Below are 18644 nucleotides of genomic sequence, written 5' to 3'. Positions count from 1 at the left end.
AAGACCGTGTTTGATCACATTTCCAAACAGCGAGAAGAGAGTTGAAAATACGACGCGCAGCGGATAATTCTTGACGACCTTTGCGGTGTTTGGAAATGTGGTCAAATACGGTCTTGAGTGTTTGATATATCTTCTCAATCGAAACTAAAGTGAGGAAAACGGAGAAATTAAATCGTCAAGGTCATGATTTCCTTTGATAACCTTGACGAATATTAAATGAGTTTGAGAATGGGAGATGAAATAGGATGTTCTTCGAGTATTCCTGTGAAGATTCAGCATACTCGACAATACTAGTTTTACTTGACTGAAGAGTCAATACGCAACAAGAGTTGTCGATAGATTGTTGAGCAAACTTACGGAATGCAAGCACAATAGTTCGTATTTCTCCGCCTGAAAAAACAAGGACAACGATGTCTGTGCTTCAGCTGCGTTTATGGTGCATCGCTAATGAAACAAGGCTTAAAACATATCCACATACACTGCATTTCTGATGTCAATGGTTCCCAGGGACTTGGCTCCCTCAAGGTCATTCTCATGATAAGTAAGCACATTGTCCTTGAGCACAAACCATCGGCGTTTCCAATTACGCCTGGAAACAACAAATAGCATCTGGTTAAAGAATATCAGAGAGTTTTAATACTTGAAAATAACTACTTATTTCAAGCATTCCAAATTACAGTTCTTAAAAAAGCTTAACACCTGAACGCTTGAATAAAGTTTCTCATTTTTTCAAAGATTTGACCTGGTTTACGGTGGAGTAACGGTTTTCTAGGGGGATTCTAAACGACTAGAGTTAGGCTACGTTACAATTTTTAGAATGATTCCGATTGACTCAGTGTCAACGGTGAGCCTCAAGTACAAAAACTCAGTTTATTTTTTTTCGCTGTTATTTCGATGAAATGAAAATTACATTAATAAGCCAAGGTGTAAAATCTGTCACACTAGATGGCAAACGAACGTGACAGCCGCCAACACTAAGCGGCTCCGACCTGAAAAGCTTGACTTTTCTTGATTGTGGATACGTAGCATGTAGCTTGTCAGCCAGAACATAGTATTTTACACCATGTCTAAGTCGCGCACAACTCCATGCATGAACATACAACGAATTTTCTTAAAAACATTTCTGTTCCAGCTCGAATTGAACGTGTCTTTCCATTACAAAGAAATATAGTCATATATTTTAATGTTCCATACCTTGATAAAGTTGTTGTGCCTCCACCTTTCTTCATTAGCCAGCCACATTTGAGAGCATCCTTGAGGAAGTCAAAAACAGAGTAAATAGATTGCTCTAACTCACCAAGGTATTTTCTGTTCTAAATTTTTCATTGCCACATGGCTAACGTAGAAATGAAACCAGTTAAGCCGTGTAAATCGTACAACAGGAACTGAAAAGTGTCTTATCTCTCATTTCACATACCGTGCGAACAGCACAAAGCAATAATTTGAAAGAGTTCAACATTTAAATTCAATTTTTCAGGAGGCCCGAACAAGATTTGGCAGATAAAAATTGGGGCCATGACTTAGATGACTACGCACCTGTTTTCCTCGGAACCACATAAATGTGTCATCTCTAAGTACACACCAATGTTTCTTCCACAGACTCAATAAACCACCTGAAAGGAAAAAAAAACACCCTTAGGCCACTTTCAAATTATAATTGCATGAAGTCAAAACTTGTAGATGTATTACATGAAATTCTGAGCCAGTGGATATCAACGCTGTAAAGATCTTATAGAGGAAATCGGTCGCTATCGAGCTTTATCAGTCGCTATAGAGGAAATTAGCTTGACAAAAGAGAAAATCTCACTATGTCACTTTCAACACACCTACATGTATATACTAACAAAATTGGTCACCATCATCAGACGCCATACTGAATTTCGAGCGTGACTCTATGTAACAATGCACGAAAAACACCCTGTTCGCTGCATACGGTCTTGCGCGTAATCCTACGTCATTAACTTTGTATTTCGCGAAAATTTTGGTCCTCACCAAAACGACTTTACGCAACACGCCATTTAAACTTAAGATGGTATTTTGTTTTCCTCCAGCCCAAACACAAAGATAATACAGAATGTATCGATTCGTGAATCTAAAGGAGCCACGTCATGGTTTCGCATCTGGAAACTGAGTTTACCCTAAATTTCTCAAGTTCGTCGTTTGTAATCCGTGTTTCAAAAACAGTCTCCATCCTTAACCATGCGTGTTCCTTTATGCTTTATTATTATCTCTTAAGTGTTTTTTCATCTTAGTAAACTACTATTTTCAAGTTTCCTTCAGTCTAAAGTTATTTATTTTTCTTTTTACACGGCCAAAATAACTGAAAATGCCGTGACTGAGGTCCCTTAATGACCACTGAACTACTGACCTCTCATCATGAGGTACCCCTCTCTGGTTGGCAGGTCCTGGGTCTCGTACAGACTGGGTGGTCTTTCCCAGGCCTCCTCTAAGTCTTCATCTTCTTCATCGCTATCTTCTAGCTAAAAAAGACGAAAACCACACCGCAGCAGTTAGAGGTAAGTTCAAAATTATGATACAGCTCAAAGATCCGTGTCACTCAGAGCAACAACCAATCATGAAACAAAACGTAGAGTAGAGCTCTCGTATAAAGTGGGAACAAATTATAGTGGACTACTCGAACCGGGCTGCTCGGAAAAGAGCTAACCAATCAGAACGTTACTTGAGAAAAAAAGGATAGCGATCTTTTTTCTCAAATATACCAATAACGTTAAAGAACACGAACAATAGATCTTAACAAAACTGAAAAACCAACAAAGTGCGAAGTGTCGCGAAACTCTCGGGAAACTTTGCCATTTGTTGATTGGTTAGTTTCGATCCGAAATTTTGTAAGCTTTTCAACAGTTACGGTTTAGTTGTAGCAAAATTAGTTTTCACGCTAAATTTTTTGAGCGATAATTATGATTTTTCGCCGTCAAGAACTGGATCTCTTAGAGGTGTATAGAACGTAAAGGACTCAATAGTGCTTATATGTTCACGTCAAACGTACAGGCCGTCACGAGAAGTTACCAGTCCATTGTTCTCGGTGGCACGGTTCGAGTAGTCGCACCGTAAGAGCACAAGGACAGGTGTGTAACATAAGACTAGACATTGTCTCACCTTCAGCTGCCTATCGAGCTCAGCAATTTGTGCAGCTGCTTCAGCCTCTGCCTCTTTACGCACCCTCTCCTCTTCTTCTGCCCTCTCCCTGTTTATAAACAAACAACCAAACAATGAACTAGCAGTAGGACTACATTCAAGATCTCGCGATCAGCTCACATAAATCTGCGACAACAATTTTTGGGACATAAGACCGAATGACTATTCATACATTGGTGCACTGCCTTTCACAAAAAGAATGACAATAAATAAATGTGTCCAGTTTCCTTGCGAAATTATTCTTTGACTAGAAGTGGAAATTAGCTACCTAAATTTCTAGTCCTGCATGGGAGAAAACTTAATATTTCAAATAGTAAAGTAGTTAAAAGCGTTTCGAAATTGTATGATCTCTGATGGTGGTTATGGCTTTAAAAAACGAGGTGAAATTGTAGAGGTTGTGATACGCCAGTACTCGTGAGTAAGGCTGATTATTCAGCTTTATCATGGACAAATACTGTTTAATGGGTACAACCTAAGCAGTTCAAGTGGAAGTTCAAGTGGCGACTTTTTACATTCATTCCTTTTTTTCAGACAGTTTACCACTAAAAGGTTTACCTGGCTTCTTCTTCCTCGCGGCGTCTTTTCTCTTCTTCCTCCTGCAATGAAAGATGCTCATGTATTACTTTCTAATGTTCGTATAGAACACCTAGTCACTGCCCAGCGTATGTTCCTCTGCCCGAACCCCGTATGTTGTTGGCTAGAGGAGAGACTGGAAGCAAGTCGATTAGGACAATATGTGACACGTGACCACCCCCTCCCCTTGGACTGCATTCTGACTAAGAAAAACAATATCAAGGTACCTTTCTACGTGCTTCCTCTTCTGCCTTTCTTCGGGCTTCCTCCTCCAGTCTCCTGGCCTCTTCAATCTCGCGGGCTTTTACTAGCACTGCTTGCCGCTGTTCCTCTTCTTGCCGCAATCTTTCTTCTTCTTCCTCTTTCCTTCGTCTTGCCTCTTCCTCAGCCTGATCAAAACAACAATTGATATCAGTCTTGCAAATAGTAAACACTTGCATAAAGCAGCTTTAAATTTAATAATTACTTCATCTATCTATTATTATAGCTTTCACCTTGCGTCGAAGTTCCTCGAGCTCTTGTATCTTTCTTTCCTGTTCCAATCTTTCCATCTCCCTATAAAAGATAACATAACATTTGCAGTTACAAGCTTTTTTTTTCATGCTTGTGGTACGTCGTACAAGGAATTCGACATTCCGTTGTCCTAGCACAATAGAAACCTTTTAGCTTCTAGAACGAATGTAAGAACTACCAATAACAGTGCGCGCGCATGCAAACCGGCATTTTGGCGGGAAAAGACGTACCTATGACTTCTCAGCTTTAGTCACAGTGGCGTAAACATGAAAACAAATTCTTAAGAGATAGCTTTGCTCTTCATACTTTTATGGTTAGGAAATAGCATAGCAATTCGATCAAGGCAATTAAGCCGCCAACAAAGAGCAACAGACAGCTTTATGTCATGATATATTCTAGTATTTCGCCAGAAATTTTTGGTCACCTATCCTAGTCGCAGCCTTCCTCTGAGGGCTAGTAACAATATAAGTTACAAATTAAACTGCTCTAAGAATCAAACGAGATGGTTCAGTAGTGGCCTTAAGTGACTAAAAATGTCGTGTAAAGTTTATAACGTTTTCAGAGGAGCTCGTTTTAAAGAAGAAAGAGAAGACTGGAATACTTTCTAAGGTTGTAGCCAAAACAAGAGGATGATGAAAAAACGACAAACATACCTTCTTCTCTCCTCTTCCCTTCTCCTCTCTTCTTCTCGTCTGCGTTCTTCTTCTATTCTCTTCTCCTCGAGGAGTTTTTTGAGAAGTACTTGAGCGGTTCTTCTTCTCTCATACTGAAAAACATGGCATCCACTTATGATGAACTCCCCCGGCTGTTATAAGCTCGCAAAGAATATGCACATCATAACACGACACCCGACATAAGTCGCAAAGAATGCATAATCAAAACTAACCTTTTGAATGACGATAGCAGCTAACCGCATCTTGTGGTAACGTTTCTTGTAGTAATGAGCCTGGAGGAAAGTTTGACCATATTTCTTACACATTTCACATAACATTCAGGATTACAAAGTCGGGGCATAAAAGTTTTCTTTTTTGGGATGGAAGGGGGGTGGAGAAACCGTGGGAGGGGGGACGAGAAGCCTGCGATAATGTCTACAGGAGGTGGGAAAAGAAAGAGAGAAGGGGCGAAAAGATTCAAAAGGGAAATTTCGTAGCATTTTGTAACATTTTGCATTAGAATAAAGTTAGCGTAGTCTATTGTGAATCTAAATTTGCTTGGTTCTTTTATCGTTTTCTATCTGTTGATCGAGAACAGTTGTACCAGTCATTTTTTCTACACGTATCAGTGCAAACCGCGCGCAATGTTCGAAAACCTTGAATTGCCCGATGTAACACAATGAAACGGTTCTTTTCTACGCGTTACGTTATTTACGCGTTTTTTGTGCAGTGAGACTAAGATAAATTTAAACTGAAACGCATAAACTATTCACCCTCGTCCTCAACAAGCGATAGTTAACTCTGCTCGTAGAAAATCTCGGGCTCGTGGTCTAATTATTACTTTACAAAGCACAAAAAGGCGGGAGTCACTAAGGAAGGGGCGCCAACTGGGCAGAAAAGGCACAGAGAGCGGGAAGATCAAACTCCACTGTCCCTTTTAACCCACCCCTACAGAGTACCTTATAGTTCTTCTGTATCGTAATGACGTCCTCGCGAGCCTTCAAAAATCTCTTCCGCTGAAGGAATCCCATGATCCTTCGCTTGATGAGCATGGCAACAGCTTCTAGCTGGGCGTTTCTGTTCCGCTCGATGAGGTACTCTAAGTGATCTTTCATGAAAACCTGTCAGACAAGAGATTAAAATTCACATCAGCACCATAATTACGAATTATCATCATCTCTCCGCGAGGTGCATGGAAAAGTACACCCCTATTATTTACGTTAGAAATCCAATTTAGAAATCTTGGCAAAACGTGGCAGCTTGTTAATTATACACGAAATCTTTTTGGGCGAATAAAAGTGAATACAACTGGCGTGGGACGCTGTTTGACAAAGTCAACCGCTTAGGGAAAGTGTAAACTATCATCAAGCACGGTGTATGCTTCGTCAGCCATTTTAACACTACAGCAATACCAATTAAATTATAGCGTCTTCATCATATCAGTTGTTTCAAAGTCTGTCAGGTACATATGTTAAATGTCATTCACCACCTCAATTAACAGTCGATAATATCAAAACGTATGATGCATTATGGAGCAGTTTTCAATAGAGTGCCATGACACCAAAACCAATGCAGTCACTCTGGCCAATCACAAAGGACAGCGACAATCTAATAAACCAATCAAAACTCAAAGTAATCACGTGTAACTGACGAGAAGGGCGCGAAAACGTGTGCGAGCGAGCCACGATTGGTTTTGGCTTTACTTCTGATTAGATGAAAAAGTGGCTCGAGTTTTTTAAGCCAATCGTGTCGCGTCGTAAATACAAAACCAACTGCTTTTCAACACTCAAGTGAAAAGCATCCTCAACCCTGAAATAGGATTTTTCACAAGAGCTTTCTTAAGAGTCTGATTTTGGTTCTGATGCAAGAAAGATGCGTAAACTTTGACAGGGCCGTGAACATCTATTTAAACCATGAACCATTTTCCCAGAATTCGAATTTTGTGGTATATATTACCTTGGTATTGCCAAGTTTAAAGCTGTGTTTCTCAGGGTCAAACTCTTGAAGGAGCATTGTACAATCACTGTTATTTCCTGACATCGTCTTGCCACGGAACAGTACTTTGTACCTGGATACAAAACAACCCTGGTTAACGACAAAACAGCAACTGCTTCATGTAGACTACACTAAGATTACAAGCTTTTCAGTTTAACTGAAAGCTTTAGAGCGGTTTTCAATTGAGTGTCTTAAAACCAAAACCAAACCAATTACTTACCAATTAGACTACTCAGCCAATCTTAAACCGTAGGAAAACCAGAACCAAAGTAATTGTCTGATTAGTTTTGACACTCAACTGAAAAACGCGCTATACCGCGAAATACCATAAAAATTCCTCGGAATTAAGTCACTCTCCTCCCCCACCCCCCCTACCAAATCACGTTTCCATTCAGACCCAAGAAATCTTCCGATAGTAAGCACTTCCCACGGCCTATATTTAGACTTAATCCTTACGGAGCGATTAACTCCTTCGACAAGGCCCTTACTGGAGAACTTGTCTTGTATATTGCGTCGCTAGAATACACTCAGAGGTGTGTGATGTGAATTCAATGACTGCACAAGCCGAGGATGTTCTTTGGCCGGGTCTTTTCACCGGCCTTTTTAGGAGAAGTTACTATTGATCAGTCATGAAGTGTACCTGAAGAAGAAGTCTTCATAAGTTCGTCTGACAGGATAGCCTGCACGGCGAATCCGAACAGTCTCCAGCATTCCTGAATACCTCAACTGACTGAGAACAAGCTTAGGGTTGAAGAACTGCGGCAGCTGGGGAAAAAGACAATGAAAAATATCTTTTAGTCAACAAAACACAACATAACACCACAAATTCTGATAGTGCATGGGCAGAAACTTGACAACTATTGACAAATATTTTCCTTTTAATATAAAATAAAAAAAACTTTGCCACAGTTCTCGTGGTTCGGTGCTGAAACTAAGATGTTTGGAAAAGTTCTTAAAAAAACAGCGTGGTATGGTGTATCTCTTATGCGAGTTTAGCTTCAATTACATGTATTTCAAGATATGCCGTTTATGACTTCACTCCTTTAAGACGCTTTTAACAAAGGGTGAAGAGTTGTCCAGAGAAACTATTCAAGTGAAGTCATTCTAGACTTTAATTGACATGCAGTCAATCAGTACATGTAATTTGACCACTGCCTTGTCCCAAGGCGTCGCTCTCTGGTTGGAGCGCGGTGCCCGTGGTGTTATGGGCCTGTTGCTCCCTGGAATGCAACCTAACCATCAAGCACTGCGCTCCTTGTTTCCCGCTTTTCGCCAGCGGAACACAATAGCGCCTCTGAGCACTTAATGAATGAACTGGCGATAATTATTCCATACCTTCTTTTCATTGGGTTTAACACAACGTACAAAGTATGGATGAGACTGACTCAGAGTGGTCATGAGCGATGCCAAGGATGTCTGCAAACAAGAAGAGAAAACAAGTTGAATATCCATTTAACCCACAGGGGCAAATATTTCAGACATTTCCAGAAATGACCGCAGTTGGGAAATCGGAGAATTGTTTGGTTAACGAAAGCAGCATGTAAACTTGGACGGCTGATATGATGATATATGATGAAATTTACTTTGGTGGAAGTTTCAGATTGAGGAAATTTGGCCATATTTTGGACGAAATTCAGAGTAAATGAAAATGAGAGACCGGACCATCAAAAGCGACGGGTTGGCGGAAATGGTGGATTTGGCGACCATTCATTGCTGGACAAAAGTGGAACCAATATTCAGCAACACATTAATAAGTTCATTTGAGAATTATTTTTTGTTACAGAAACTCGCAGCCAGCATAATATTAAAAATCCTTGTTATTCCCACTCGATTCATGCCCGCGCAATTGGGCCATCAATCGAAGGGGGACAAAAACTCGGTCCGTAACTTACTGTACGGACCTCGAACTCAACTTGGTTACTAAGAGGTATTGATTTCGTATTATCGTCAATGGACAAAATGGCATGCATGTGAACTCGCTAGTTATCCAAAACGAGGGTAGCATCATTTTTCATGAAAACAAGAGGACACGGGTCTGTTTTACGTGAGAGACAGTCTGTCTTGAAGGCACTGAACAACACTAAAGAACACACGTCGCCAGCACAACATGGACAACTCAATTATCACTTGATAATACAACTGAATTATTAGTTATCTACACTACTAGTACACAATACCGAGAGCACACCTTAAATTGAGAGCTAACAGTCGGTCTTTTCCTTGAAGACTTCTTTGTTCCTGCCGCTGGCACCGAGGGCTTCAGGTGTTCAACTATGTCGTAAATAAAATCAGACCTACAACAAATAACCCAATTTGGTTATAATGAACGTTCACGAAGTATGACTAAGTCCCGGGCTAAGTGCACGCAAGTTCACGTTGGATGCTAAAGGGTACACAAACAGCAAACATTAAATCACTGTTGGCCAATCAAAAAATACCAAATAGCGCCGAACCTCCACCGAACCTCCACAGCCACCTCTCTAAAACGGCCACTTTCCTCTGTCCCCAAGGTGGCCGTTGTGGAGAGGTTCGTTTACTCATTGGCACCAAGCGCTAATCTCGTCACTTTCATTTGGATGTTATGTTTCCCGAAAAGGACATTAAGCTCGCTGATACAGATTGAGAGCTTAAGAAAAGAAAGCGCTTTTCAGAAGAATGTCCATTTTCCCGAACCATAAGGCTGGCAACTGGCCTCTGAAAATACTAAAATTGTCAGATTGTCTTACCTGCTTTCCATCAGCACATTAAGAATCTCATCACGAAAAGCATCTCTGTGAAAATAAGCAAAAAAATAAACGAAAAATCATTCAAAGAACTAAGCCAGATTTCAGTTTTTGTTTTTGGTTTTGTTTGTTTGTTCCTAGGCCTCAATATTTCGCCTCAGTCAATCGGTTTCGGGTCGGATACGTCACCGAAATCAATTGTCTGTTAAGGTCTGGGAGAAAGCCGCACAGGAACTAGGCGAGCGAGAAACGGTGTTTTCATTTTCCACTGGACAACACAAACGTCACCTGTTTTTCTCCAGAAAACCTTTGGTGCTGTAATAGACCTGCAAGTGAGAAATTAAGGGTTATCGAGATATACAGTATGTTAACGTTTAAAAGGACAGAATCATCACTGGTAATGGGTCGGTAATGAAATACAGCACAGAAAAAAATTTAAAAAAACAGCATTTCCGTTTTACCTCTCCAGCATAATGCTTGATGCCAAATTTTGTGTTTGCAACACGCGGTTTAATATAAAACGTATTTCCCTGTTAAGAAAAAGAAATATATTTCCTGTATTAAAATAACAATTTGCAATATCTGTGTTTTGTTACATAGCTGGGCAGCTGCCTAACGATGAATTCCTGGCCATGAGATCGATGGGAGTACATATGTTGTCAAGTATTCCCAGTATAGTGGCTGGATTGCAATGCGAACCCCTAAAGAATGTTTACCACGCTGCTTCCAGTATACATAATATTTGCAAAGTAATCTTTCGTATTCTCCCTGTCCTCAGGGGAAGATGAGAATAGAGGGGCAGTAAGTGTGTTCCCGGGGCATTTCTTGTTCTCCTAAACTTCCACTTGGATGTGTTTCTCTAACGCAATAGACTCGCAGAAAATGTTCTCCATTTATTATTAAAAATTGACGCTGTCACAAGCAAGAAGTCAAACCTCATGACTTGAATGTAATTTGTCCAGCATGGATTCATCAGTTCCTTTAGGAAAGTTGCTCTCTTCATCAATCAATGCCAGCACACCAAGTTTCTATCAAACGTTCAAAAATGACAAATTTAATCATCTTGTTTGATTATGTGTTAGCCTCCTTCTAGGCCGTTATTAGTGTCGTCGCACAGTTCCAGGGGAGAAGCGTTGCGTGAGGACTCTGACAACGGCTGCTAAGGAAACTAAATATGTGTTGGAGCGAAACTATTTGGGAAACTCTCTTAATAAGTAGTGTACTACTCACTTTTTCAATAAGATCCAGACATTCTCCATTGTCCACCCAGTCAATGTCTGCCCACTCCAGCCCCTCCCTAAATACAAAAGAGAACGGTTCCATAACCTTGGCTTATGCCTTCATAATCAGAACATTGATTCCTAATACCAGAAGACTAATCTAGTCAGGAGACGTTTAAGACCTGAATGATCTATCAGTTATATTAATACAGGTACTTATTATATAGACACGAGTGTTAATTACATATATCTTATTAGATGTTTTGGTGTGTAGTATCCCCTTATATTTTACTCGTTGTTTGTGTTTTAACTCGCCCTACGGGCTCGTCAAAATACGGCACAACTCGTAAAAATATAGAGAGGATATTACACGGTGGCGAGAAGATATGAATTTTATGTTCTCGTGGCAAGAACAATATCTCACTCGTTCGCTTCGCTCACTCGTGAGATATTGTTCTTGCCACGAGAACATAAAATTCATATCTTCGAGCCAACGTGTAATGTTCTTTTTATTATATGGAGAAACCAATTCAACAAAAGCAAAAGGCGGGAATCGTGACTTCATTGAACGATGCGACACTCACAAAGGTGACATACGGAAAATACGCCACTCGGGTCCCGGATGAAGTGGCGTATGGAATCTACGAGTGGTTTAGTTCCCAGTAAAACACTCTTCTCCATATAATAAACAGCGATATTTCACACCAAAACATCTAATCAGATATATACATTCTATCATGTTGGAAGCGAAAGAACCAATTAAACTTACTTTAATTTTGATGAAAAATTAGAGACCATTTGAAAAATTCATATCCAAGAATGAGTTGAACTACAGTATGTATCTATAAAGAACCGATTTGAATATCAGAAAGCTGTCTGAAGGAAGTCAAAACTAATCTTAAAACTCTGTCGAGTGTTCAAGTCATAGAGTTAATGTTGATGTTTACAAAAGTTACATGTAATTAAACTAATGTTCAAGTGTGTTTCACTCAAAATGGGTTAGAAAAGCCAAGTGGTTCATCACTGCCAAATAAATGCTAACTCCTATTAAATCTGTAGCAGAGCTACAAGTATTGTTAGTGACAGTTGTTCTTTATGGAATACAGGTTAGTCCTGAACATTTGGCCAGTAGCCGTTCATACTCGTGTGCTAACAGACACTGAGAGTAAAGTGTCTTTCCCAAGGACACTGAACTATATAATAAATCTAAAGCCCAGGCCCAGGTTTTTAGAAAGGTGGCTAACGCTATCCACCACGCCCCAGTTGTTCAAAGGCTGGATAACGCTATCCACCGGAAAAATCACTATCCAGTGGATATGGGTTAACAAAATAAACCACGCTATCCACTGAATAGCAATGCATCCCGTGGATAGCATCATCCACCTTTCGAACAACCCGCGCCAGATGAATCACTATCCAACTGGAAAGCGTGGTCAACAAAGTCTGCTAACACTTATCCACTGCATAGTGATTTATCCAGTGGATAGCGTTATCCAGCCTTTGAACAACTGGGGCCAGTACACTCACCGTTTAAATTAAATTACCTGTTGTACTCGTGTTGCTCCAGTGAAAAGATATGTTTGTTGAAATACTGTTGGAGCTTCTCATTGGCATAGTTGATGTTGAACTGCTCAAATCTGTTAACCTGGTTATTCAAATGTAAAACAAGTTACAGTCAAACCTCCACTAACGACCACCTCTCTACAACGGCCACTTTTTTTGTCTCGGCGGACGGTCCATACATTCACTCTTATTTTAACCTCTCTACAATGGCCACCTCTCCACAACGGCAATTGCCACGTAAGCGTGACTCGCAACGGCCAAAATAACCTCTCGACAACAGCCAGTTGATCAACAACTGACGAACTGTGTAAACAAAACCCCATTTTTATCATAAAAGGTCATGAAAATTGATCGATATCGTGCATCATTTGTCTCTGTTTCTATTTTATCCATATATTTTGTTTGTGTTACGTATCTACATGCTACAATAAGCATTTTATAGCGATAAAAATGTTGCACCCCCAAAAATAAAGGTGTCACATTACACGGCTTCCTCCGATAACGGCCTCCTCTCTCCAACGGCCACTTTCCTCTGTCCCTATGTGGCCGTTGTGGGGAAGTTAGACTGTAATTTAAAAATTAACATAACACCGCCTTTACAAATAAAGATATGTGCTAAAAACCAACTCGAAGCCGAATAACTCACATCAAAGTTCTCAAATCCAAAAATGTCAAGAACACCAATAGAGGAGAAGCTGTTGTTGCCCTTGATTCTCTGGTTGATCTTGTTGATGAGCCATTTAAATGTGCAAGCATAAAGATTCATGGCCATTGAATCCCTGGAATCCAGTGCCTGTAAAAAGTATTATTTACAGTGTAAAATAACTAGTTAAGAGTGTAATAACTAAGAAAGAGAAAGAGTAACTTAACCAGTATGGTAGTATTGTTTCATCTTTTAGCTTCTTGGTTTATGTTTGATTTCAGTGTGTACATTAGAAGGTAAATTTCTGTGCAAAAAGAATTTCTACACGCTGAATTTTGAACTTTTGTTGATGTGCATGTATCAACCCCCATTGTGCATGTCCACACATAATGTCAACACCAACGAATACCACTGGCTCCTGGCCATCAACAACTGTGTGGCAATTGCCTCATTTAAGACTCTGACTTAAATAGGAATACTTGGTTTACAATTATAGGTCTGCAATGCATACAGAGAGAGATTAATATTACTGCACCTGTTCTACAGATAGAGGTGACTGGATTTCTTCTCCTCTGAGGATCATTGACTTCTGGGTCAAAGCATCAGTCAGCTCATAGATGTCCACACGAAGAAGATTTGCAACATTCTCCAACACTGGCCACAAAAAATGAACTCCCATTACAAGAAAGTGTTTTTTACAAACTACATGCACACCAGCAAGCAGCAGTTTAAAGAAATAATCTACTGTACATGTATTTAACATTTAGTAACTCAATGAAGTGTTTAGTAACTCAATGAAGAGTTAGCACATGGCATTTGAACCAGCACTAAAATTAATTATCCTTATGTGTCATTAAATCTCTTCCATAAAATTTCTGTAAGTTGGCTTGTTTGGTCATCATCAGGATGTTTTTCTTGTGGAGCTCTTGAAATCCTTTAGTTTCATGGCCTGCAGACATTTAATAACCTATTCCATTTCCCCTCTCTTTATGCTCACACATTGATGTATGCTTTGATGCATTTGTTAGGATTTCTAGATGCTGAGATTAGCCATGTATTTCTCCATCCCTTGCTAATTTTTTACCATCTAAAATTCCATGGTCACAAGTACATCACTCTTGCCTTGTTCCATTGCAAGCACAACCCTCCATCCATGCACAGCTAAATAAAGGAATTGTGCCCTATTAAAGAGCTAACCATTCCCTAGCCTAGTCAGCCCTAATTTAAGCTAACCAAAATGCTACTCAGGCTACTCAAGTGCTGTTCAGGCTAACCAAAGTGATGTTTAGGCTAACTGGTGAACATTATTTTTAGAGTGGTGCGATTCCTGTGTTTAGCCACCTGTCTCCATCCTGCCTTCACACAGAATGGAACAGAATGAACACAGAGGAGAAAAGCATCAGTTTCTGTTTCTTACATACCACTTTTTTCTGCAACTTGAGCACCGCCTGCAGCCATAAAATTAACATTTCCAAGTTGCAGGACACCAGCAATGACCTGAAGGACATCGGCAATTTCTTCCTCTGTGAAACACATCACCTTCATAGCATTCTGGCGAGTACAATAGTAATGGATTACTACTATGGTTGAGATTATCAAGGACTATGTTCCAGCTTTAGCCTCAGCTGGAAACCTTGTTAGTCTAACACCAACAAGCTGAAATTTACACATGCAACAATTCCTGCACTGTAGAGTTTCTAAACTGATACATATAACTTGTCTGAGTATAATTTGAGTATACTGGTAATAAAAAAAACAGACAAAAGCAATTGATGGAGTAGATGCTTACTGGAAACAAACCAGTGCCAAAATAGTTTATTAATTAAGTAACAGTGGATGCGAGCATAAGATGTCTTTATCATTCATCTCACTACAATGAACTTCTTAATATTTAAAGATCATAAATGTTAAATCATTGTCTATCTTTGAAACTGCCACCAATTTGTTCAATTGTCATCTCACTTCTACTCATTACAATTTTTTAAAGTTGGCATACCATAACATTGTTGAAATCTTCCTTGTCATTGATTGATGGGTCTCCATAGCAACCACTCTGCTTAAGATAGTGATACTTTTCTGGCGAATTCAGGAGTAGCACACCTGCATAGAATGATCCAATCAAAAGTGAGTATCAACTGTCCACCCGTATCCCTGTGTTCTACTCTACCTGTACCATTGGCCATGGCATAAGCATGTCAAAGTTCTTAGATTCACACAGTACATGTAACTTACTGGTTTTAGGGAAAAAAGCAACATGCCAAAGACTCAGAAATATGCAATTGTGACAATTGTTGGACCAAAGGGTGGATATACATTTAGAAGGGATGAATTGGGTGGCTAGCCACCCCCATTTTGGAGAAGCACAACACAAAAAAAATTTAAGACTGTGAATTTAATATGATAGAAAAATCGAACACACTGGACATGAACAGTTACCTCATGGTAATTTCTACTGTGACATAGATAGTACTTCTGGTGGAACCCCAGGGTACCAGCTACCCTCCCCTCTCCTTGAAAATTACTGTATCTGTCCCTGTGACCCAACATCAGTTGCTGGACTGAGTTTGTTGTTGATTTTCCCTTTAGCTCAGAGGGTTTTTCTCCAGCTTTCCCAGTATTCCTCCCCGAAAAAGACCTAAACTTCTAAATTCCAATTTGATCTAGAAACAACTTGCATGATTAGCCACTCCACTGAAGTGGCAATGCTAATTCCTATTCATGCCCATTCTATTTTATGCAAAGTAGCTAATCAACATGGATCAAAACTGGCAAAATTGTAAAGAAACCATATGTTCATTTACTTACTCCTTTGGTCTTCAGAGGCACCAGCCAGGAGAGAATAAAAAATATGATAATTCCTTTCTCCTGGATTTTGTCTGACCACACGATTCTACAGAAAACAAGCAATGCATAGACAGTGTACTTTCAGTTCCCAGCTAAAAATATCAAATCTCCTAACATTAGAAATAATACTGTAGAGTATATAGTTTATATTACATCAGTTGTAAACAGTGTGAGTAAGAATTATATTAATATTGTAATAACAAATGATAATAAAATATAAAAATATTGCATCAGCTCAGTCTTCCTAAAGATTAAAATTCATCAATTGAAGGGGTGTGTCGAATAAAGCCCTAGGTGACTTTTGGGAAACATTGGGGTAACCAGCATTGAAATACCTGCCAGCAATTTATACTCTTCTCTTCATTACTGTCTAAAAAGAACTAGTAGTAATTACTAGTTCTTTTGAGACAATAGCTAAAACCAGAGTAAACTGTGAAAATTGCTGCTAGGTATTTCAATCCTGGCTGCTCATAATTTTCCAAAAGTCACTTAGGGCTTTATTCCATGCACCCCTTCAACTGGAGATAAATCTGATCTCAAAGACAAATATTGCCCAGTTGATGATTTTCTTTATTTACACTACAATTTAATACTAATTGTTAAATAATTAATTAAAAATATCTCAGTGTCAAATTGATATATAATTTCAACTAAGGAATAGAAATAATTAAAATTAAACTTAGCAAGAACAAGTCAGTGGTAAATATAACAAATTTTGACAGCATAACGTCAATTAAAGTCAATGAAGAGTAATTATAGATATTACCTTCTCAAGGAGGACTGTTTTTCAGATATAAATCAGGTGAACAAGTTAAGGTCTGAACAAACAGAAAATGCAGAGATTTTCATCATACTTCACTCAAAGCCCTTGTGTTTTTAAGGCAACTGTTTAAAGTGCTGCTGTGACCAAAAATCAATTCTGCTTTTTCTTTGTGTTTCAAAACTGTATTACTGAACCACTAAGTGACCGAAGTTTTAAGCCTTCATTTCAAAAAGACAGTTGTTTATTTTGACTGAAATTTCCTAATTAATGGTCCGCCATTACTAACTTTAAAATCTTGAGAGAGCTGGATCAAGGGTAAGATAACGTCAAAGACTCACTAGTTTAAAAATGCAATGTGTGTGCACACACCTAAATTAATACATGTATGCAGCATGGAAGTTTTGAACTTTCAGACCTTTTAACTCGTGTTTTGCACGTACAGTAAGCTGCATTTACATGCTGCAATTTTAAGCTAGTGACTCTTTGACGTCATCTTATCCTCGATCCAACCTTCTGACAGCCAATCGGTCAGCCTTGAATGTGAAATGGTAGACTGTGAAATCCTAAACTTGCCCTCAAAGAAAACAGCCTTTGGATAAAATTCAAAGCTCAAGATTTTGCCAGTCAGGTGTCAAACAAAGACGCTTTTAAAATCTGAAGGAAAAAGGGAAGTGAATTTTTTGATCATAGTAGCACTTTAATTAAGCCTGTTATTCACTGCTCTCTTCCTCAGCAATACATTCATCAAAAAATTCAATTCAATCAAAAGAGAGAGGACTACATATAATTATTAGAAAATTATTAGAAAACTAAGATTAGTTTTCTTTGGGAAAACTGTAGTTCAATTTCCAAGTTTTTAGCAGGAGATGTCACACAGCTGTACAAATCCATATAGAAATGTAACTATAAAACACATCATTCAAGAACATTTTGATCCATTTCTTGAGATGTACATTAAACTAATCTTGTTCTTGTTCTTTTTGAAATGCAAGATGTTCAGTGTAAAAAACCTGGCATTGATCAGCAAAAAATGTGTTGTAAATACATTGTGCTCATCATATGTCAATACATATAAGAGGATACAGTCTTGAATTTTGCCTCCATCCATTTGTCCCTTGGAGTTAAACTGCAAGTGAATGAACTTCCCAAATCTACTGGAGTTGTTGTTATAAACAGTCTTCGCATTACCAAAGGCTTCCATGATCGGGCTAAACAAAAAACAAAAAGAAGGTCAGACTCTATGCTACTAACAATGTACATGTACATCACAAATTATTCAAAAACCTAATCCCCAGGACATGGTAGGGTCCAAAACCCAATCTTTGTCAGGAGTTACAGGGGTGGATCTAGGGGGAGGGTGCAGGGGTGCAACCCCCCCCCCCTCCTCTCCCTTCTGAGATGACTTTCTGACAGACTGGTATTCTTCAAAACATTTAACCATGTGGTTTATTGGTGTTATGTCATTCCTTAGTGGTCCACCCCCTCCTAAGAAAAATCCTGGATCTGTCCCTGATTTAGACATTGTACATAATTAAACATCATCATGCGCCAACTGATTTCTCTAATATATATCCAAGTTGTGCTCCCTTGGCCAACTACATACAGTGTAGGTACTACATGTATGTCTGTAGTAGAGAAACATGTACAATGTAGAAGTCATGTTGAAAACTGAAGACACTCTAGATCTGGGTTCAATTATTAAGTTACAGTGGAACCTCCCTTACCATAACCTCATTATTACAGCCACTTTATTCTGGCCCAAACAAAAGCTCAGCTAGGCGTTCTCTAATTTAGTAACACGGCCAGATTTGTTTGGCCCGTTGGTGATCAGATCAACAGGGTTCCACTGTACTTAAGATTTCTCATTATTTTAAAAGGTTTGACTGTCTGCATCAACATCAAGAATTTGCAAACAGGAATTTGGGCGTGATGCTCAATGAGTTTGCCTTTGAATTCTAAAGGTCTCTGACGAGTCTCTTTGCCGAGACAAAATGCCGT

The 18644-nt window shown here is 39.2% G+C and overlaps 1 protein-coding gene across 1 annotated transcript in view; it reads right to left on the bottom strand.

Annotated features, from left to right (window-relative positions):
* The window catches only part of LOC145488548 (unconventional myosin-X-like), a 39335-nt gene that overhangs the window by 15880 nt on the left and 4811 nt on the right, over positions 1–18644 (bottom strand). The window contains exons 6-32 of the mRNA XM_081467432.1: positions 17716–17854; positions 15845–15929; positions 15036–15139; positions 14461–14590; positions 13575–13693; positions 13043–13189; positions 12378–12478; positions 10844–10910; positions 10549–10641; positions 10075–10143; positions 9902–9939; positions 9617–9661; positions 9079–9184; positions 8226–8306; positions 7531–7655; positions 6852–6963; positions 5855–6016; positions 5129–5188; positions 4896–5008; positions 4224–4284; positions 3957–4118; positions 3712–3752; positions 3118–3205; positions 2369–2480; positions 1537–1613; positions 1195–1253; positions 479–589 (exon numbers count right to left, since the gene is read on the bottom strand). Coding sequence (XP_081323558.1) covers positions 479–589; positions 1195–1253; positions 1537–1613; positions 2369–2480; positions 3118–3205; positions 3712–3752; positions 3957–4118; positions 4224–4284; positions 4896–5008; positions 5129–5188; positions 5855–6016; positions 6852–6963; positions 7531–7655; positions 8226–8306; positions 9079–9184; positions 9617–9661; positions 9902–9939; positions 10075–10143; positions 10549–10641; positions 10844–10910; positions 12378–12478; positions 13043–13189; positions 13575–13693; positions 14461–14590; positions 15036–15139; positions 15845–15929; positions 17716–17854 — 2607 coding nt within the window. The remainder of the gene's footprint in view (positions 1–478; positions 590–1194; positions 1254–1536; positions 1614–2368; positions 2481–3117; positions 3206–3711; positions 3753–3956; positions 4119–4223; positions 4285–4895; positions 5009–5128; positions 5189–5854; positions 6017–6851; positions 6964–7530; positions 7656–8225; positions 8307–9078; positions 9185–9616; positions 9662–9901; positions 9940–10074; positions 10144–10548; positions 10642–10843; positions 10911–12377; positions 12479–13042; positions 13190–13574; positions 13694–14460; positions 14591–15035; positions 15140–15844; positions 15930–17715; positions 17855–18644) is intronic.

This window comes from Orbicella franksi, chromosome 5, assembly GCF_964199315.1.
Source record: "Orbicella franksi chromosome 5, jaOrbFran1.1, whole genome shotgun sequence".
Lineage (NCBI taxonomy): Eukaryota > Metazoa > Cnidaria > Anthozoa > Scleractinia > Merulinidae > Orbicella > Orbicella franksi.
This window is presented reverse-complemented; position numbering and strand designations above follow the sequence as displayed.